Source organism: Schistocerca piceifrons, chromosome 2 (assembly GCF_021461385.2).
Source record: "Schistocerca piceifrons isolate TAMUIC-IGC-003096 chromosome 2, iqSchPice1.1, whole genome shotgun sequence".
Classification (NCBI taxonomy): Eukaryota; Metazoa; Arthropoda; class Insecta; order Orthoptera; family Acrididae; genus Schistocerca; species Schistocerca piceifrons.
The window spans coordinates 736,945,340-736,968,399 of NC_060139.1; the positions used below are offsets into that span (position 1 = coordinate 736,945,340).

Genomic DNA, 23,060 nt, shown 5'->3' on the forward strand with positions numbered 1-23,060 from the left:
CTTGCATATAAGGTCGGTTCCAGATTTTGAGAATATGTCAGTAAACGCTTCAATTCAGCACATCAGCACTGATTATACAGCTATCCTGAACATATTCTAACGGCATACCTGTAAGATTTTTGTTATGTGTAGCATGGTGAGTATTTCAAAGGTATCCTTTAACACTACACTAATATATCTGACATACGGTTTAAGAAGTACATTGTTAAAATGCTTGTGAAAAAAGTTAAAAATTCCTGCTTTTTATGTTACAGAAGACACTCTGCAAATACACAGTCTAAAAGCTGACAAAAAGTTTTTTACTGGTTTAGTACATTGCTCATACAAAAATGTTAACTTTACTGTTTCTACAAATTGCAATACTTATATTAATACAATTAATAAATTTACATATTAAAACTTTTTGCCATAATTATCAGCTGCTTATAAATCCAACAGCTGTAGCTCAGTTTAACAACTGGTGAACTATAAATTATCTCAGAGACAATAAAATTTTATTGTACAAGGAGACATGTATGACTTTGGTCTTCTTGCTCTATAGTTCTCATAAGCTGTATCTCACAACTTACACCAGCACCAATAGCACTTTTTGCTTTCTTCTTTACAGCTGCTATTTATCATTCTGACGCTACTGTATTCTTGCAGCCGCTCAGTAAAAGATTTTATTCTGTATAACATGTAACGTTAGATGTGTTTCCTGTATTGGTTTCTCATATTTATGTTTCACAGAAGTCTGACATTTTAGAAGTCTCAACTATACACTTATATTATCTCTTCACAGTTTTTCTTGTTCAGTGCACACCACAAAAGTCAGTTTTTGGCTTTGACCAAAAGTATATAGTGTCAGTGAAAACACGCACTAAAACTGTATGTTCTTCTCGACTAGAGGAAAAGTTTCCGAGATTCAATGCTCAGGAAATATTACATCTTGTGGGTATGAATGTACCACTCTGTTTGAGATTTCCAACATTGCTTTAGAAAGAGCTCGCTCAATAGATGGCTTTAACTCATTCACAAAAGCTCCAAAATTAGCATTGATGGCATTATTGACAGCTTCACCTGGAAAAAATACAGAACAGATGTACGTTTTGTAAAGTTATATTATTGTCATAATTTCAGAATACAAACTCTGAAGCATAACAGTAGCATAGCTATCGAAATTCTGGTTCACTTTCAGGTGAAGACATGTGCTGTATACTGTATGTCTACATACTGTACCTGTGATATCACAAGCCATGCCCCCTTTCTATGATGTCAGCATACTCTCCCTCTCCTAAGCCACACTCACGTTTTTTGGGAATACACCATTCAGAGAGATAAGCTAACACACCAATCTTGTCGTTTGCCCAATCCCAGTAGTTTAACAACCAATTACATTTCTGTATATTTCTTCATGAGCCACACCAGCTAGCCAATCAGAGAGCTTCTAAGCTATAACTAACACCTTCTGTTCTCCTCCAGTTACAGCAAATCATTTAACTGACCATTAAAATGAAATAGCCAGACCCCATCTTTGTTTTCTGGGTTGTTGGGTTGTTTTGGGGGGAGGAGACCAAACAGTGAGGTCATTGGTCTCATCGGATTAGGGGTGGATGACGAAGGAAGTGGGCCGTGCCCTTTTCAAAGAAACCATCGCAGCATTTGCCTGAAGAGATTTAGGGAAATCATGGAAAATCTAAATCAGGATGGCCGGACACAGGATTGAACCATTGTCCTCCCGAATGTGCTAACCACTGCGCCACCTCGCTCGGTTTTGTTTTCTGTTCCTCACACTTGGCAATGAACGAAGTTCACTATTTGAACCATCTACACCTACGCTCTGCAAACTACTGTAATATTCATAGCAAAGGGTAGCTCCAAAAATGTTCAAATGTGTGTGAAATGTTATCGGACTTAACTGCTAAGGCCGTCAGTCCCTAAGCTTACACACTACTTAAACTAAATTATCCTAAGGACAAACACAGACACCCATGCCCTAGGGAGAACCCGAACCTCCGCCGGGACCAGCCGCCCAGTCCATGACTGCAGTGCCTTAGAACGCTCGGCTAATCCCGTGCAGCTAAGGGCTACCTCTCACTGCACCATTTACTAAGGATTTTCTCATTCCATTTAGGTATAGAGTGCAGGCAGACTGATTGCTTAAATGTCTCTGTGCATGCTGTAATTAACATAACGTTTTCCTTACAATTACCATGGGAACAATACATTATGGGGCTGTAGTACATTTCTACAGTCATCACTTTAAATTGTTTCCTGAAACTTTGTCATTATTCTTTCTCAGGACTGTATACATCCACTTTCAAGTGTCCACCAGTTTTGTTTCTTCAGCACCTCTATAACAATCTCCCACACATCAAACAAGCCTAACCATTTGTGCTACCCTTCCCTGCATATGTTCAATATCTCTAGTTAGTCCTATTTGATATGGGTCCACACACTAGAGCAGTATTCTGGGATGGGTTACATCAGTGATTTGGAAGGAATCTCCTTTGTAGAGTGATCGCATTTCCCCAGCATTCTACCAATAAACTGGAATCTACACAGAGCTTACGTGAACATTTCATTTCATATCCCTACAAAGTGTTACACCCATGTATTTGCAGCAGTTGATATATTCCAACTGTAACTGGTGAAACTTACAGATTTACAATATTATTTCTACACTGTTCTTATTTATCAGAAATACATAAAGGTATTGAGAACACCGAAGTAACTTGTAGTATTTCAATGCTTGCTTTCTTTATGAAAAATATACAAGCATACACAATGAATGTGATATTCAAATATCTGTCAAAAGTATGTAAAGATATTAATGATATTTGTGTAGCTGACAGGATTTCCATGCCTGAAATGTCTGTCAAAATACACATGGCACAACTAAACAAACTTACAGATTAAGTTGCTCTGGACAACATGCAAACTTTAATCCTTGTACCATACTTGGTGTGAGGCACAGTGCAGCCCTAGATTGAATATTTCCACATCTATATTAATTATATTACTGTTCTACAGAAAAGACACATATTGGGTAAAATAAATGTCATTTACTGGTGGAGTGCAATTATTGTGTAACTTACAGGTAACGTACACTTGATGTCAGAAACATGACTATCATCTCTCAAATTAAATGCCAAAATTGTATTTCCATGCCTCAGGTGTCTGTATTATTGTCATATAATAGTACAAAACACGTTGGGCTAAAATGACATTCTATGTGGGCAATGAACTAGTAACTGCTACTTCCTCTTAGGCTTAGGTCTAAATGAGGCTGTTACCAGTACTTCAAAAATGAATCTCATCAAGCACCATTTTACAGGGTAGTAAGATAATGCAACAGGAAAAATTTAATTGCCATTATTGACAGACTAATATTACTTTTGATTTTGGACCTATCTGTGGTTATGTTCCACTAACATGTTTATCCACAAGCATCACGTTTTCTGACACTTTAACAGAACCAACCACACCAAAAGCAGTGTGCTTCAATGAGGTCTTTAATGTATTGTATCACCCAACTGCCTATTTCTGTGATAAGTGAGTATAACCCGAAAAGCTTCAAATGTGATGGGTAAACGCTACTTGATCAGAGACTTGATAAACACTGCTCTGTCAAAGACAATGATGGACAAGGTTTAATACAGAACTCTGGAAGCATAACAATCCTTGTTCCTTTCCTATGTGAATGTGGATTAAATTCAGATGTTAAAGCTATTGTTCACTAAGCTCTATTTTACCAAAGAGCCATATAGTCTCCACTATGTGACAGCATAAGTGAGTTCTCATCAGGTACACCTTAACATGTAAGTTGGATCTGTAGTGCCATGTGTGTTTCGTAATATTATACAACAAATCTTAGATATATTGACAAATGGTACAGACAATTTTTGATCTCTTTGAAGTGTTGTGCAATGATCGAACTTTGCTCATTTCCAAGTGCAGCTTATCATGGAAGTTTGATCATTAGTACTGTCAATACATGAGCTATGTGTATTTACTTTCACTGTTGTAGGACACTTAAATCACAACAGTACTGTTACATATCTTTTGTACTGTTATAGAAGAAATCTTTGTATGATTTAATAACTACTACATGGCATTTTATTTTCGTGCAAAGATCGAATTTTCGTTCATAATAATGTCTTTGACCAAGCCTTGTTTACATATCTTATTTGGTGCATTTAGATATTATATTGCATAATACGAAAACATGCAGTTTATGTGATAACATGCATTAAACATCTCATTTAAGTACACAATTTTTAGTATTGTGTGTTGTGATGCAGTGTTGGAAAACGTGATGCCGATGGATAAACATGGTGGTGGAATGTGTCCACTGGTATGTCCTAGATCAAAAGTAATAAAGAAAGTTATATCAGCCAGTTAATAGCTTCGATTTTTATTTTTCTTTCTGCATTATCTTCTTTGCTCCTAAAATGATCCTTGATTATGTTCCTTTTTGTACTACCAGTAACATAGGGTCATTTAGGCCTAAGTGGAATTGTCAGCTGCTAGCGCACTGCCCACTTAACATGTTATTTTAGCCGCAAGTGTTTTGTACTTTTACAGAACGATAATGTACACAACTGAGATATGGAAATATTTAATTTGGGCGCTCCATTGTGTTTGCAAGCATGGTACTAAGATCAAACTTCTTAACCTGTAACGTACATTTGTAGTGTCACCTGTATTTTAACAGAGTTTTAGACAAAGAAACACTGAAGTTACACAAGTATTGTCGTTATTGTTTATGTGTTATTGATAGGCATTATATACACAGAAATAACATTGTCACACATGACATCAACAATCATTTTTAGACACTTGGAATTACTTTAAGTTACATACTTTATAAGTTTCTGACAGACATGTTTAACATGGAAGTAAAATTGTTATAAACATTGTGGGTACTTCCACATGACTGATAAGTAATACAGAGATGGAAATACTGTCAATGGCAGCTTAATCTGTAAGTTACATCACTGGTGCTAATGAGCGAGTTATATAGGTGTTCTGTGCTGTTACTGCAGATATTATTTACTTATCTTGATTAACAATGTAGACAATTTAAATATAGAAGTATTTAACTGCGTGGTTAAGTGGGAGGTAAGAGAACAAAGATGGTGGCCTATTTAGTTTCTGAGGCCAGCAAAGTACTGGAATGCAGATCATTGTTTCCTTTTAACAGCTGGTAAAATAATGGGCTGCGATTGGAGGAGAGCAAAAGTTGTGCCTTTCAGCTTAGAAACCCTCTGACTGACCAAGTGGTGTCAAGTAAAAAAAATGTAATGGTAACTAAAATTATGGGCTGTGATTGGGAGATGGAAAATGTGTCTCTTGGCTTATAAGCTGTCTGATTGCTCTATTTCTGATATAGGGAGCGTGGGTTACGAGAGGGGAGAAGCATGATGGTGTCATAGAAAGGAGGCATGGCTTGTAAGAACAAAGATACCTTATACATGCATATTTAACACGTAAATATGCACCAAAATTTGCTATCTAGCTATTGAAGCATCATTGCCTCTCTCTCTCTCTCTCTCTCTCTCTCTCACACACACACACACACGCACACACACATTTTAATTTTGAATCCTTACAACACTTGAGAAATGTTTAAACGAATGGGAACAATGTAACGAGAAATATTGTCTGTTAGAACCAGTGTCACTGATTCAAAACCTGAACAGGTTAGTAGCTCAGTTTTTTAAAATGTAATTTGAATAAATAAATTTAATTTAAGGGTGTCATATCATTCACAATAAGCTCCTACAATTGTCTTTCGCTTTGCACAGGAGTCATTTTAGTAGGTAGTGTGAGTCCTATTAACATGCAAACTTTTAAAACTGTAATAGATGGATTGCTAGTAATAAAGAACCCTAAGCAGATATTTTATTTTTCTGTTAACGTATTTCTTTTAATGGCCGATAAAGTACTGGGCTGTAATTGGAGGAGAGCAAAAGCAGTGTCTTTTGGCTTAGAAGCTCTCTGACTGGTCAAATGGTGAGTGATTTCGAAAAATTTCCAGAGTTATACAGAGGAAAGTAGAAAGTTTGTATTCATCAGGAAATGTTTGATGTACAATATTGTCAATATGCTAAAATTTTTTTAGGTGGCATTGGCTTTGACTTACCTGCAGGAAAATTGTGACACACACTTTGGTAACAACATTAGGATAACATGTCTTAGTCAAGAACACTTTATACTAGAGTTGTCTCGATATTGCTCAGTACAATGGCATCAAAAACATACCGAGTAAGACTCATTGTTGGAACATTCCTAATCGAAACTAGTATGACTTGCTGTACAAAATATTTACGATACACGGGTAACAACATTTTTCTACCTCCCTCACAGCTATAAACTCAGCGCATTGTTGTCAATGAGTTAATTGAAGCGAGCACGAACTAATCAGCATTGACACACACTAAAAGACCCTTTTAAAGCTTGAGAGTAATTTTTCAGTCAGAGGATACCAAGAGCAAACGAAACTTAATCGAAAGTGAGGTTAACATGGCAGTGTTATAATCACACAGACTTCTGGTGTAATGCACAAAATCTGTAACCTACTACATAGCTAAAGGAGTATTCTTCAGCATCACCATAATCAATTTTCTGATATATCAGAAGCCCCTTTCCATCTCCATTTCCTGTGATGCACAACGTCCATCTTAATGTTGCCTTATGTGCTGCCGTGCATTACGTCATCCAGGACCTGAAATCTCTTACTCATTATTAACAGTGATAATATTCCAAGCCTTTCAGAGTTAGCTAAATGTATTCAGCATCCCAAACAGTATACTGGACGAGATAGATAAAGTATCATAACATATTAACAACTAGGTGGAACTGAATGAAACTGAGGGAGCATATTTTCAGAGCTCTCCTAGTCGTGTGCAGAAAGTTGGAAATCACAAGGCATGAGATCAGCGTGACTACAGTGCCAAGTGGTGCTGGTTCCGCTACACTAACCAGTTGAAGGAACCTATAAAGACAGTGTGTATCAAACAGCGAGCAGGTATTGTGTACTGTGGTGGTGTTATTCATTACAGCATGGCCCATAGACAACATTTCGATGACTTCACATCAGGCAACTGGCAGAATAGTGAAGTGTGACGAGTTTAGCCCAGACGTTTGCTATGGCACACAGCACTGTTTCACGTGCATGGCGAGCGTACCCCAACAACACTGATGCTTGAAGGAGAGGAGGTAATCGACCACAGTCACCTACAGAGCACAGCAAGCTGATTACAGCTATATTTTGCAACAGTCAAGAAGTGATCCACATCAAACAGCAGGTACAATTGCAGCCACATTTAACACGCCTGCAAGACGCACAACCTCACGCTCCACAATGGCTCTCCAACTGCATGGAGGAAGACACTTTTCCCAAAGACCAGTTCGTTGTGTTCCGTTGACACCCGCGCATCGGGAGCACAGTTTGTGATTGTACCAAGAGCACAGAGACTGGACCAACGAGCAGTGGGGTCGCTTACTCTTCTCGGACGAGGGCAGATTTTCTTTGGGTAGCGATTCAGGAAGTACCCTTGCGAGGGGAGAGGTGGGAACTTGTAATGCACCCACGAACATTGTCGAACATGGTAGTTTCGGTGATTCAGGTGTTATGGTGTGGGGAGCCATAATGTTGGATTGGCATACTAATCTCCAAATCTTTTAATACGATACACTCACTGGTCAACGTTTTTCTGATACTGCTATCCTTCCCCACGTGCGTCCTTTAATCGATAGCTTCTGCTCAGACTTGTTTTATATGAATGACAATGGACGACTACATCGATCAGCCCCGGCGGAGGAGCTCTTGGAGCGAGAGGATATTCGGCGAATGCGTTGGCCTGTCGTTCCCGACTTAAATTCTATTTAGAGTCTAGATACACCAGTGATCAACCAGCAGTAGTCAACCGCGGCGGTAGAGGAATGGAACGACCTGCCAGAAGTATTTCTAACCATCCTCGTCACCTGCGTGGGAGCCCGTTGCAGAGCCTGCACTGCCGTCCATGGTAATCGTGCTTTCTACTAAGAACCATTTCCCCACATATTGTAATTTCGATGAAACAGTCATAAAGTTTAGTGACCTCAGATTAATTGTTACTTTTGAATAAAAGTGTCATTTCTGTTTGTCTCACTGCGCGATTCCTTCTATTACCTTCTGTACCGTACTGTGACAGTTCTTCCTTAGCAGGGTCTAGGTTTCAACGAGCTATTTAACTTGGCGGCGGCACACTTTCACCCTTAGGTTTTTACACAGGTATATTTTTAGTCATTCGTCTTCCTGTTTGAATCAGTTCACTTCCATCACCAAACAACGTACCTTCTAAAACCTTTGTGTGTTCTTCTTCTACATACTTACCTAAAACAAGTGTATCAATGTGACAAAAATTTCCACATTCTCCAAGGGTGTAGATGAAAGTAACTGAATTTCCAAATTGTTAGGCCAGCCACTATAGGCTCACAGTGTCACATGCCATAGAGCCATTTATCTTCGATGTAAAATTGTGAGTTTACGTACTGTTTTAATGTGGTGAACTGTCAAGGCTTCCTTCCTTTGAAGTTACTCTGCTCTTAACTTTTGCTGCTTGTTTGATTTGACAACGTATTTTGCTTCTGATGCTCTTAGAGTACATGCAGATTTCTTTTTGTATCAGTTACAACCACCAATGAAGTTTCTTGCAGGCATTTTCTCAAATGTGATGTTGTTAGTATCTTACAGCACTTTGGGTTTAGCCATATTACGTGAACATAATTCATATTAACATTCACTTTTGGCATTTTGTATGAAGAATATCCCTATTAACATTCATTTACCAGTTTCTGCCATTCTAGAGCAAAGTGGAGATCATTATCGTTCTTACTAAATACCTTATCTAGCGTATGAACTCAGTTTCAAAAACGACCGTTATATTTCGAAGTTCACCACTTTTGAACATATTTTGTTTACTTGTACGCCACTGATTCGAGTCATATTCATTTTTCACGCGTTAAATCACTTTTGCATTTTTATGCTGTAGCACTGCCTTTGTTTGTTGCGCGATAAATAAGAATTTGGTGTTAAGTGCGAATTTATAAAATATCATATTCCTCATTCCTTATAAACTTCTCTCGAACATCACCTGTTGAGTACAAAACCAAGGACTAGTTTCCTTCCTCATAGTTTTTAGTTAGTGGCTGCAGATCTTTCATTTCCTTTTGTTATTGTTTCATTTCCTTTTTGTCACTTTCGTTTCTCTTCGTATAAATTTATTTGATCCTGTCTTCTTTTTTATCACCTTCCACTACCTTACAAGCAGACACACATAACAATCAATATAAGACGCAGCGTCTCAGATTTTTAGACAATAAGTTCACTAACCAACTAAATATCACTTTTTGATTAGCAAAATAAATAAGTGTGGGAAACGTAGCTATACACTTTGTAAAAGCACCAGTCACGTTAGCAAAAACACCAGGGAAGCAGACATCAGCGCTAAGGTTAAGAGATCTGTAACTTTTTTGGCTAAAAGTATGGGAGAACTGTTGAAAGGAATGGACAGCGTTAGGTTATGAGTTGAATATAAACGAAACAAAGACAAAAGTAACCGAGATCAGCTCAAAGCCGAATAGTGACTAACCAACAACCTGAACTGTGGAAGAGATTGCAGAAGAAGTGAAGTAATTCGTACAGTGACTGGCTGCTGCAAAAAAGAGATCAAAACCATATTGATGCAAATAACGATGTTTTTCCTGAATTTAAAGATTTATATTGATATCAGATATTGCAGCAAATTTTGGATAGAGGTTCTGATTTTTTGTGTTTATGTGGACAGTGACAAAACACAAGGAGAAGAACCTAAGAATTTTGCATGTAAAGCCACAAAAGCCACAAAACTAAAAAGGTTCAGTTGACGCTTGAAATACGAGATGATAATGTGCCTGGAAGAATAGGTGAGGGAAAATTTCATGGAAATCCCTTATCTGGACGGGTGGAACTAGTGAGATAAATGTCAAGGCTTCCAGGAATAGTTAAACAAGCTCTGTTGAGAAGGTCTAAAGTGATAATTTTCGTCGATAATATTCGTCGTTGGACGGCAGAGATGGTTTATAAGTTTACTGCGAGGAGAGGATATGAAGAGAGGAAAAAATTCAAGAAGAAAAAGGGTGGTTGCTGGCATCATGCAAGTCGGTAGTCTCGTGACTGAGAGGTAAGTTGTACGTGACGCAATGATTGCTAAATATAGCTTAACCACAGAGACACTACACTGATGAGGTTCTTACGCCACTAAAGAAACAAGACAGAGTGGCTTCTATTCAATTTCAAGTGTAAGGGTAGACTGCCTGTTATTATTCTGACAGCGTGGCGTTGAAAAATTCTCAAGATATTGTGAATTATTATTAAAAACGACAAACATACAACACTAAAACTCAAATTAGAAATTAAATGTTATGTGATGACAGACTCTAGATAACTAAAATAAGTTTTTACACACGAGTACCCATATATTATTTCTGTATTTATGTTGAACAACAAACCATTATTTACAGAGATGAATCTTTCTCGTGTTATCAGCCGAGTGGCAGCTTCGTCTTAGAGTAACGATTCAGTGCTTTGCCTACTAGATTTCTTTAGGCGAAGCTGAAGAGTATAAAACTCTTTGAAACGTTGCTTTAAGATGATTCTGTCACTCGCCTTAGTGATTTTACTAGCAAGATTCACTGGGAAAAACTGCATTTTCAAAATTAACGTAATTTTGTAGGGAAATTTTGCACAGCTAAAAGGACCGTAACTTACCTAATGGTTTCTCGCCACCAAACAAGTTGTCCAAATGAATGCTGCCTTTTCCTACATGAAAGCGGACATCCATATTAGTGAATGTCATGTATTCTTTCCCTTGTCGTATTATTCTTTTACCCTGGAGACTGACGTCACCTTTGCAGTTAGCTGAAAGAAAAATATTTAGTTACGTAACATATATAAGACCCATTCATTCAAGGAAACTATTTAGGAAATTATTTAAAAAAATTCCTTATTTTGAACATGAAGTCTCAATATCGATCCATTTTGTGCATCATTAAAACAAAATACGTGTAGTATGAAAACAATAAATATACTGCTGGCCATTAAAATTGCTACACCACGAAGATGACGTGCTACAGACGCGAAATTTAACCAACAGGAAGAAGATGCTGTGATATGCAAATGACTAGCTTTTCAGAGCATTCACACAAGGCTGGCGCCGGTGGCGACGCCTACAACGTGCTGACATGAGGAAAGTTTCCTACCGATTTCTCATACACAAACAGCAGTTGACCGGCATTGCCTAGTGAAACGTTGCTGTGATGCCTCGTGTAAGGAGGAGAAATGCGTACCATCACGTTTCCGACTTTGATAAAGGTCGGATTGTAGCCTATCGCGATTGCGGTTTATCTTATCGCGACATTGCTGCTCGCGTTGGTCGAGATCCAGAATATGGAATCGGTGGGTTCAGGAGGGTAATACGGAACGCTGTGCTGGATCCCAACGGCCTTGTATCACCAGCAGTCGAGATGACAGGCATCTTATCCGCATGGCTGTAACGGATCGTGCAGCGACGTCTCGATCCCTGAGTCAACAGTTGGGGACGTTTGCAAGACAACATCCATCTGCACGAACAGTTCGACGACCTTTGCAGCAGCATGGACTATCGGCTCAGAGACAATGGCTGCTGTTACCCTTGACGCTGCATCACAGACAGGAGCGCCTGCGACCGTGTACTCAACGACGAACCTGGGTGCACGAATGGCAAAACGTCATTTTTTCGGATGAATAGAGGTTCAGTTTACAGCATCGTGATGGTCACATGCGTGTTTGGTGACATTAAGGTGAACGCACATTGGAAGCGTGTATTCGTCATCGCCATACTAGCGTATCAACCGGGGTGATGGTATGGGGTGCCATTGGTTACACATCTCGGTCACCTCTTGTTCGCATTGACGGCACTTTGAACAGTGGACGTTACATTTCAGATGGGTTACGACCCGTGGCTCTACCCTTCATTCGATCCCTGCGAAACCCTACGTTTCAGCGGGATAATGCACGACCGCATGTTGCAGGTGCTGTACGGGCCTTTCTGGATACAGAAAATGTTCGATTGCTGCCCTGGCCAGCACATTCTCCAGATCTCTCACCAATTGAAAACGTCTGGTCAATGGTGGCCGAGCAACTGGCTCGTCACAATATGCCAGTCACTACTCTTGATGAACTGTGGTATCGTGTTGAAGCTGCGTGGCCAGCTGTACCTGTACACGCCATCCAAGCTCTGTTTGACTCAATACCCAGGCGTTTCAAGGCCGTTATTACGGCCATAGGTGGTTGTTCTGGGTACTGATTTGTCAGGATCTATGCACCCAAATTGCGTGAAAATTTAATCAAATGTCAGTTCTAGTATAATATATTTGTCCAATGAATACCCGTTTATCATCTGCATTTCTTCTTAGTGTAGCAATTTTAATGGCGAGTGGTGTATATAAAAACATCTATAGCTCAGTAAACACTGAGAAAAATGACAAATTTATAAGGTGGTACTGAATTGTATAAAATTATTTGTCCTCGCTGGACTGGCTAGACATTGCAGACATCTGATTCTACATTTGGTGATCATATGCCCAACGAAGACTGTTACTAGAAGACACAAACTCATGACTTCCGCTGTGAGCAGCAGATGGTAGCTGAATTCGTTGGATGCCCCTTAGGTCAACAAACATCTAGCACGTAGACTACATTTAATCTTGAACTATCGAATTCAGATTAATATATCCACACTCCTAGAATTTCACCTAATATCCTCAACCATTTCAGTATCTTTCCACTCAGTTAAAAACGTCCTACTCCTCTACTATGTTGCGTATTACTCTTATTTCAATCTCCAGTGCATTGCAAATTGCTAAACAGTCTGATGTTTGGGCATTTTTTCAGTTCCTCTGGTAATATTAGATACCCAGAATTCTTTTGACTTTTGCATTCCTCCACTATTATGGGGATATTTCATAAATCTACTTTGGATTTCAAGCAAGAAGTTAGAAATAAAAACAACGGAGTTGACCAATAGCTATTTTGTATATAGAAATAGTATGTATGTGGACAGACTATCAAAAGAGGTAATGAACATATGACAACCTCATGATCTCAAATTATCTACTTCTTCTTCTGTAGTGGTCAATCCAAGGATTGGTTTGCAACAGCTACAATGGCAGTTTGTCTCCATTCTGTGCGTCTTTCAGCTTTTCTCTTCATTTCTTTATAGGTGTTACATCCCACATCTTTCACGATTTGATCCATGTACCTCAGCCGTGGTCTTCCTCTTGGTCTTTTTCCCTCGACATATCCCTCTATGACTGTGTCAGGAGTCCTTTATGTCTTAACAGATGGCCTGTAAATTGCACTCTTCTTTTAACAATGAAACTCCAGAAGCTTCTCTTCTCACCCGGTCTTTCGAGAAACACTTCGTTTGTGACCTTGTCCATACATTTTATTTTGAGCGTGCGTGTGTAGCACCACATTTCAAAAGAATTTAGCTTCTGGTCTTCCTCTGTTCCGTGAATCCGTGTTTCACACCCATAGCCACACTTCACACATATGATATCAAAAATCTTTTTCTGATTTCAAGGCTGATGCTCTTAGATGTTAAGATGTTTTTCTTCCTGTTAAAAGCAGCCTTTGCTTGAGCAATTCTACTTCTCATTTCTGCCTTGCTCCCTCCATCCCTGGTAATATTACTGCCCAGATAAGTAAATTTATGAACTTGTTGAAGCAGTTCATTGCCTACATGAACTTGGACTTTCACTTGATCTTTTTTGTCGCATGCCATTACTTATGTTTTTGCTTTAATAATTCTCATATTATTAAAAGGATAGATTTAAGTGTCAGGAAGTCGTTTCTGAAAGTATTTGTATGGAGTATAGCCATGTATGGAAGTGAAACATTGACGATAAATAGTTTGGACAAGAAGAGAATAGAAGCTTTCGAAATGTGGTGCTACAGAAAAATGCTGAAGATTAGATGGGTAGATCACATAACTAACGAGGAGGTATTGAATAAAATTGGGGAGGAGTTTGTGGCACAACAGGCCAAGAAGAAGGGATCGGTTGATAGGACATGTTCTGAGGCATCAACGGATCACAAATTCAGCATTGTAGGGCAGCGTGGAAGGTAAAAATCGTAGAGGGAGACCAAGAGATGAATACACTAAGCAGATTCAGAAGGATGTAGGTTGCAGTAAGTACTGGGAGATAAAGAAGCTGCACAGGATAGAGTAGCATGGAGAGCTGCATCAAACCAGTCTCAGGACTGAATACCACAACAACAACAACATTGTATTCCGTAGGGCCACAAGATCTTCTTCACTTTCACCAAGGACAGCTTCATCATCGGCATATCTTATCATATCTATTCGTTGGCCATGAATTACTACACCTGTCTGTGAATTTTCCCTTACTTTTTTCAGCGCTTCTTCAATGTATGGGTTAAAGATAACAGAGGGTAGTGCGCAACCTTGTCGGACACCTTTCCGTATCTGCACCTCTTCTTGTTTTGTCCGTCCACAGATAACTGCTGTCTCGTTTTTGTACACGTTCCATATCATTTTTCTGTCTTTATAGTCTATTTCTACTTCTTTGAGTACCTCAAACATCTTATCCCATTAAACATTATCAAAGGCTTTCTCTTCATCTACTGAATCTATGTATGTTGTCAGGTTCTTATCTAGTCGTTTCTCTATTATTAGTTTTAGAGCAAATATTGCTTCTCTGGTTCCTTTATCTTTCCGGAATCCAAACTGGTCTTCGGAGAGTGTAGCTTCGACTTTTTGTTCTATGCGTTTTAGGATAATTGAGGTTACTATTTTAGAGGCGTAACTAGGCTGAGCGTCCTATAATTTTCACATCTTTTAGCATTTGCCTTCTTTGGAATGGGGATCATAATTTTTTTCTCAAAGTCTGTAGGAATTTTACCCGTATCTACATTACAATATGCATAATTTCAGGCAGGTATTCTTCAAAAAGCTTGATTACCCTTTATAAACAAAACAGACGAGAAATAAAGTCATATGGATGTGATTCAATCTCGGTTCACTTTCCAGTCGTCCGCAACGAATTAAAGTTATTGAGTCCTCATGTTGTAAATGTGATTGAATAGCAGTTTCAGCTTTGAAATAAGTGTTTTTTTTTACTGTAAATAGAATGGTAGTCACAAAAAAAGCTATTGGTTTAGTGACATCTAGACAACGACTAGCAACTAGTGTCGACTGTTTCTTATGTACGAACAGTGCGACAGTGTATAACATAATAGATAAACTTTCGTACGAATATATGTTTACTTAAACAAAAATGTAGTATAACTATGAGAATAAAATATTGCAGTATATTTAATACCTTACAATGTGTAGAACGATTTATGGTCATTACGACCAAATGCCAAAATAAATAAATAAAATCCACATTTTGATATGTCTCTCATAATATTACAAACATTATCAGTGAACGTCAAACATCTTTAGCAATATACAAGAATAAAAAGAGAAGATACAACAAGAAAGTTTGTGGCTAACAAGTATGTTTAGTCAGCTTTATTTATATTTAGTCAGTTTTCTTTATATATGAAACGAATATTGACTACTTTTATACTTTCAGTGGAAAATATTCACAAACTGACAGAGCATAGAAATATTTTTTCTTTGCATTCCACTAGTACCATGAATTAATTAACACTGAGGCAGTACACAGAGAGAAAAACGTTGCTGTCGATTTGATGTTTACAGACTCTTATGTATCGCCAGCAGACACAAAAGTAGCAACTATGACGACGACACAATGAACCCTTTTATAAGTGAGAGTGGTGATTTTACTTACTGAAGTTGCCCCTCATTGGTCCAGAGCCATGAATAGGGATGAGCAATATCCGCCCGTGCACCTGGTAGCGAGCGACGATGTACAGGTGCGGCAGGTCAATGCCGAAGTCGAACTTGTCTCTGCGCATGTCTACACTGCAAAGGGAGAAGCATTACCATTAGTGTAACTTGTACCAGCCATCGTAATCGACAGCGGTTAACATTTATAGTACCAAAGAATGATAAGTAATCTTGCTGTTTTCGTTTTTTGTACCAGGGTTCAGCAAAGATGCTGATATATCCACGTATTTCCTGTGCAACACTCGTTCACTGAAGACGAGAAAGTATAATGGCCTGTCGTTGGAGGAACGTGTCCGAAGTTAAAACGGCACTCACTGTTTGCAGTAGCCCCCTTTCAGATCAGCACACTTCCTGCAACCTTTAGCCAATATTTTTCAAAGGAACAGCTTCCATGCTTACAATAATGGAAGCTCCGCAGAACAGCTATCTATAGCTGCCTTAATTTCTATGTTGGACTCAAAATGATTACCTCGATGTAGAGAATCTTTTTGTATCTTCTTCCGGTCAGATGTTCAGAAAACGTGGTATAATTGTTGTACAAACATTTATCACAGTTACACTTCCTACAAAAGAATTCCACTCTTTCTTCTGACAAGCATGTCATCAGATGATGAATACATCATGTAACGGCTATTTGACCTATCCCATTTGTGCACTCAGTCGATTTTTTTAAATCTATAGTTCCATTTTTGAGTCGTCCTTGATGTGGACGATCTTCAAGGTTAGTATGGCTACCTTTCATTTTAAGCTCACAATACTGTTGTTTATTTGTACAGTATTTTTTAAAGTAGATGCGCTGATTTTGTATCGTTTAAATGGGTAAATGGGAAACCACGCCTTCATATGATGCTTTATACCCGCTCCACATCGGGAGGTATAAGTAGGGGGAAGCAATATATTCGATACCTCATCCAGAAACGCACTCGACTCCAGTGACTGGTGTTTGCACTTGCGCTTCGGAGCCAATATGCTGCCCATGTTAGGTTGAGTCCGACACGCTCATAACTAAAGATCTCACTCCAGAGGTGATGTAGAGGTGAGAACAAAGTTTAATAACACACTGCTTGCTGTCAGTAGTAAAAGATCATGACTTACTAGTACTTTCATCTTTCCGGTCGATTTACCAAGTCTGTTTGCTTCTTCCAGTAGTCATATTTCTCGTTCTTAACGTCAGTAACATCGACCACACCTACTGGTCCTTGCTGTCCAGAAAATTTTGTACTTCCGTAATAAGCTTATGGTTTTCTATTAAATTCCACTTCCTATTCAGTATGTCTACCATCAATAGTTTGGTTCCGATAATCTTGTCCAATAAAGTATTCGTATACTTATAACAGTTGACACTGTGAGTCCAAGGAGAAATCTTCGATTACAAGAACGATCATTCAAATCAAAAAAGTCCAGTAAGTATGAGCTCTAAAATGCAAATATTAAGAGTTACAAGCACTTGCTCATCTACGCTGCAGTGAAAAGAATCTCTTCTAGTGCAAGCTTTTTGCTTTTCATATTTTTAGTGGTGTTACCATATACCAAAACCTGGAAAAATGTCCAGAGAACATGGACTCTAAAGTGCATAACTTAAGAGCCATGACCATGTGTTCATCTTGGCAACAGTGAAACACAAATCTTCTACTGAACAGGTGTTCATAACTCTTAACGTTTGCATTTTAGAACCGATTGTATCAGACAACTTTTTCTTCTTTTGGTGCATACTACCCCCTCCAAAAAGATGGAAGGCAAAGAGCTTGCAGTGGAAGAGATGTTCACAGTATCGTAGATGAAGAAATGCACGTAGCTCCTAAGCTTAAGTTATGCCTTTTAGAGCCAATGTCTACTACACATTTTTGCTTCGAATTATTGTTCTTGTCACATCCCTGAATACTGACCATTGCTCCTGGGATACCCTGTTGATAAAAGTAAAAAGTAAATGATGTCTGAATGTCAATGAAAGAATGGCTACCCATTCATCCTCAAGACCCGAAACCAGAGCAGTTAGTGACTTTGGACGCTGCGATCTGGAGTGAAGTCGACATTCTAACTCTCCCACTGACTTCAGCTCGAGACTCTGGACAGGCCAGCACATTTCAGCAATGTAACTGTCCAAAACCATGGTCTCGCTTGCATAAGCTACTTTACGACAGGGTGCAAACAATCATCATCCGCTAAGTGTTCCTCTACTGTACAGAGTACACAATGCTGTAAAATGTGTTCATATCCTTCAGCATTTAGAATTTTTTCAAGCGTAATAACAGGTCCACAGCCCAACCACGAAAAACATTCACATACCGTAACACCACCCCGTCGATACTCTTGGCACTAGACATAATGGCCGGTAACGCTCCCCAGGCATTCGCCAAATCCAAACACTTCGATCGGATTACCATAGGGTATTGTGCGACTGATCGCTCCAAATTACTTGATTCCAGTCATCCACTCCCCAGGGGCGTTACTGTTTACAGCCCATCGCGCGGCACTTAGCAATGACTACATAAATTTGCGGTTTTTGAGGAGCTGCTCTTTGTGATGCCCTATGCACAGTCATTGTGCTACATGGATCGCTGGTAGCACTTTTGGAACTGATGAGTGATTCCTTCCGTTGATTCCATGCGGTTTTTCACAACAACCTTGCGCAATGTGGGATGATCCCCGTCCGTCAGTACATGAGCTCTGCCTGGTCTTAGTTTGGTTGTGGTTGTTCCTTCGCGTTCTCGCTTCACAAACAGTTCACCAACAGGTGACTTGGGCAGCTTTAGAACGGTTGAAACGATCCTGTGGATCTGTTACTCGCATCGCATCCAATGAGTGACCCACGGCCGATGTTAGTGAACTTTTTTTATCGACCCATTCTGAAAGAAATTGCCCCCCTTCTAACAGCCGTGTACCGCAAGTCTCTAGAGGAACGGAAGGTTCCAAATGATTGGAAAAGAGCACAGGTAGTCCCAGTCTTCAAGAAGGGTCGTCGAGCAGATGCGCAAAACTATAGACCTAAATCTCTGACGTCGATCTGTTGTAGAATTTTAGAAAATGTTTTTTGCTCGCGTATCATGTCGTTTTTGAAAACCCAGAATCTACTCTGTAGGAATCAACATGGATTCCGGAAACAGCGATCGTGTGAGACCCAACTCGCTTTATTTGTTCATGAGACCCAGAAAATATTAGATGCAGGCTCCCAGTTGGATGCTATTTTCCTTGACTTCCGGAAGGTGTTCGATACAGTTCCGCACTGTCGCCTGATAAACAAAGTAAGAGCCTACGGAATATCAGACCAGCTCTGTGGCTGGATTGAAGAGTTTTTAGCAAACAGAAAACAGCATGTTGTTATCAATGGAGAGACGTCTACAGACGTTAAAGTAACATCTGGCGTGCCACAGGGGAGTGTTATGGGACCATTGCTTTTCACAATATACAGGGTGTTACAAAAAGGTACGGCCAAACTTTCAGGAAACATTCCTCACACACAAAGAAAGAAAATATGTTATGTGGACATGTGTCCGGAAACGCTTACCTTCCATGTTAGAGCTCATTTTATTACTTCTCTTCAAATCACGTTAATCATGGAATGGAAACACACAGCAACAGACCGTACCAGCGTGACTTCCAACACTTTATTACAGGAAATGTTCAAAATGTCCTCCGTTAGCGAGGATACATGCACCCACCCTCCGTCGCATGGAATCCCTGATGCGCTGATGCAGCCCTGGCGAATGGCGTATTGTATCACAGCCGTCCACAATACGAGCACGAAGAGTCTCTACATTTGGTACCGGGGTTGCGTAGACAAGAGCTTTCAAATTCCCCCATAAATGAAAGTCAAGAGGGTTGAGGTCAGGAGACCGTGGAGGCCATGGAATTGGTCCGCCTCTACCAATCCATCGGTCACCAAATCTGTTGTTGAGAAGCGTACGAACACTTCGACTGAAATGTGCAGGAGCTCCATCATGCATGAACCACATGTTGTGTCGTACTTGTAAAGGCACATGTTCTAGCAGCACAGGTAGTTTCCCGTATGAAATCATGGCGGTGAATCGAGGAAGTACAGTACATACTGATGAAACTAAAATTAGCTCTAACATGGAAATTAAGCGTTTCCGGACACATGTCCACATAATATCTTTTCTTTATTTGTGTGTGAGGAATGTTTCCTGAAAGTTTGGCCGTACCTTTTTGTAACACCCTGTATATAAATGACCTAGTAGATAGTGACGGAAGTTCCATGCGGCTTTTCGCGGATGATGCTGTAGTATACAGAGAAGTTGCAGCATTAGAAAATTGTAGCGAAATGCAGGAAGATCTGCAGCGGATAGGCACTTGGTGCAGGGAGTGGCAACTGACCCTTAACATAGACAAATGTAATGTATTGCGAATAAATAGAAAGAAGGATCCTTTATTGTATGATTATATGATAGCGGAACAAACACTGGTAGCAGTTACTTCTGTAAAATATCTGGGAGTATGCGTGCAGAACAATTTGAAGTGGAATGATCATATAAAATTAATTGTTGATACGGCGGGTACCAGGTTGAGATTCATTGGGAGAGTCCTTAGAAAATGTAGTCCGTCAACAAAGGAGGTGGCTTACAAAACACTCGTTCGACCTATACTTGAGTGTTGCTCATCAGTGTGGGATCCGTACCAGGTCGGATTGACGGAGGCGATAGAGAAGATCCAAAGAAGAGCGGCGCGTTTCGTCACAGGATAACCGTGACAGCGTTACGGAGATGTTTAGCAAACTCAAGTGGCAGACTCTACAAGAGAGGCGCTCTGCATCGCGGTGTAGCTTGCTCGCCAGATTTCGAGAGGGTGCGTTTCTGGATGAGATATCGAATATATTGCTTCCCCCTACTTATACCTCCCGAGGAGATCCCGAGTGTAAAATTATAGAGATTCGAGCGTGCTCGGAGGCTTTCAGACAGTCGTTCTTCCCGCGAACCATACGCGACTGGAATAGAAAAGGGAGGTAACGACAGTGGCACGTAAAGTGCCATCCGCCACACACCGTTGGGTGGCTTGCGGAGTATAAATGTAGATGTAGATGTTACTGCTCCTCTATTGACAACACTACACTCCCCGTCTCCTTTTACTCTGGCGGGTCCGCCTCTCGTGACCTTTAATGGTCAGCTCCACATTTCACAAGGTTGCCCGGGTACTTTCGATCACATAGTGTAGGTGGCCTTGCATGGAAGAGAACTGGAAGAAAAAGCCTGCGGCACTCACCTCATGCGGTTGATGGTGAAGTCGCTGCAGCCATAGGCGCGCACGTTGGTCGCCGTGATGCGCAGCGTGGGACCGCCCGTCGCAATGATCTCCTTCAGCTCCAGTGGCTCGATGGACGGCACGTGGAACTCAGGAATGCCTGCGTAAAATAGGCAAAGGATTTACATCTGTAGGATCTCTGGCAACCGAGAAGTACCGACCCATCATATTTTTTTGAAACGCTTTCCAGATCTAGAAACGTTTGGACACGGCAACGGGTGGAACTCAGGACTGCCAAATCTTTTAATTCAAATGGCTCTGAGCACTATGGAACATAACTTCTGAGGTCATCAGTCCCCTAGAACTTAGAACTACTTAAACCTAACTAACCTAAGGACATCACACACATCCATGCCCAAGGCAGGATTCGAACCTGAGACCGTAGCGATCGCGCGCTTCCAGACTGAAGCGCCTAGAACCGCTCGGCCACTCCGACCGGCCCAAATCTTTTAAATAAGGTTGATTCTCCAGAAGTTCACACTTGAAATGATACATTTATCCCATTGTTACAGCACCTTTTTGCGGATATGTAGTGATCCTGATAAATATTTTTGTTTTTGTTTTGTTTTTACCAAATCTGATCTGTTATCTAGAGTTTTTCATCCATTTGGTTTAGAGGGCGTTTGCTCCATCTTCCTAGTCTTGATAAAATGCGATTAACTTGAAATTTGTTTGAAAATAAATCAACAATTCGAATTAACCAAGAAGAGAAGTTATTTGTACAGGGTGAGTATTCCCTTTAAATGTCTTTTGAAATACGAAAAGTATTAGTAAGGCTTCTTCACCCACAGTAATAACCACGTCTTGCTCTTTAAGTAACAAGTGTTCTTGTCATCCTAACAGGATACAGGCATGAGTTATGTTTTTCTGACAGTAGTGTGCGGTTTTCACCACAGAGCAGCAATTCTCGATGCGAAGATTCAATATAATGTATCAAACTTTTGGTGCTTGTGTTGTGCATTTAGCGGGTTGAATGACCTACGCCCGTGGATGTTTCTCCAATTCGTAGTGGAAATACGCTTTGCAGAAATTAGAGGTAATTGATAAATTGTGTGCTATCCCTGACAGTACTGTAGTAAAATAAGATGGAATTTAATACGTACGCAAATCATTTGTTGAATCGTTATTAACTAGTAAATATTTTGGCTGAACAATGACTTTTAAAAAAGAATTGCTTCAAGTGATATTAACGCCGATTTTTTTTTTTAAAAAGAGATCTGCGAACAGTATTTACATGCGGGTATGTTTTCGAGGAGACGTTAATCATTTCGTCTGATATTAGTACTGTTAAAAAGCTTCAACGGACGAGGCTTTGCTTCATAACAACACATTCGAAATAACAATGTTATAACGTAGGTGCAGAAGCAACAGTGCCGACTGTTGTGAAGCTAAGAAGTGTGCTGCATATTATTTGCATTTGTTCCTAGTCTTAATTTTGTGAAATTATCTATTGGTTGGAACAAGGGATATATTATGTACCAAACATTACGTTAATGAATAAAGTAAGTAGTTCTCATCTTTATTTTAAACGAATTCACCAAATCAAGAACTAATAAACTCTCATCATAGTTCCATTTCGAAAAGAAAATCCAAATTGATGTTAACTCAGTAAATATGAAATCACATCTATCATAATTTTTTGAGTCCTTTGTGACTATTTTACTAAGTGTATAAATAGAAGTTTGACATCAAAATGTTCGATAATCAGTATCGAGTCAGGATCCCACTAACTTTGAAATAGTTGATTCTGTGTGAAATACGAGGTCAATTTTTTTCCATGTCCGATCAGTTGCGGAATGGAAAACAGAGAGAAAATAAAAAATATTTTATTTGAAACATTTAGCTACACTTTCCAGCTGCTTCTCTACATAGTCGCCA

At 39.6% G+C, this 23,060-nt stretch overlaps 1 protein-coding gene across 1 annotated transcript in view; it reads right to left on the minus strand.

Annotated features, from left to right (window-relative positions):
* Positions 1-278: 278 nt before the first annotated feature.
* The window catches only part of LOC124777561 (protein takeout), a 70,514-nt gene continuing 47,732 nt past the window's right edge, over positions 279-23,060 (minus strand). The window contains exons 3-6 of the mRNA XM_047253016.1: positions 21,144-21,282; positions 15,871-16,004; positions 10,778-10,927; positions 279-1,059 (exon numbers count right to left, since the gene is read on the minus strand). Coding sequence (XP_047108972.1) covers positions 905-1,059; positions 10,778-10,927; positions 15,871-16,004; positions 21,144-21,282 — 578 coding nt within the window. The 3' untranslated portion in view covers positions 279-904. The remainder of the gene's footprint in view (positions 1,060-10,777; positions 10,928-15,870; positions 16,005-21,143; positions 21,283-23,060) is intronic.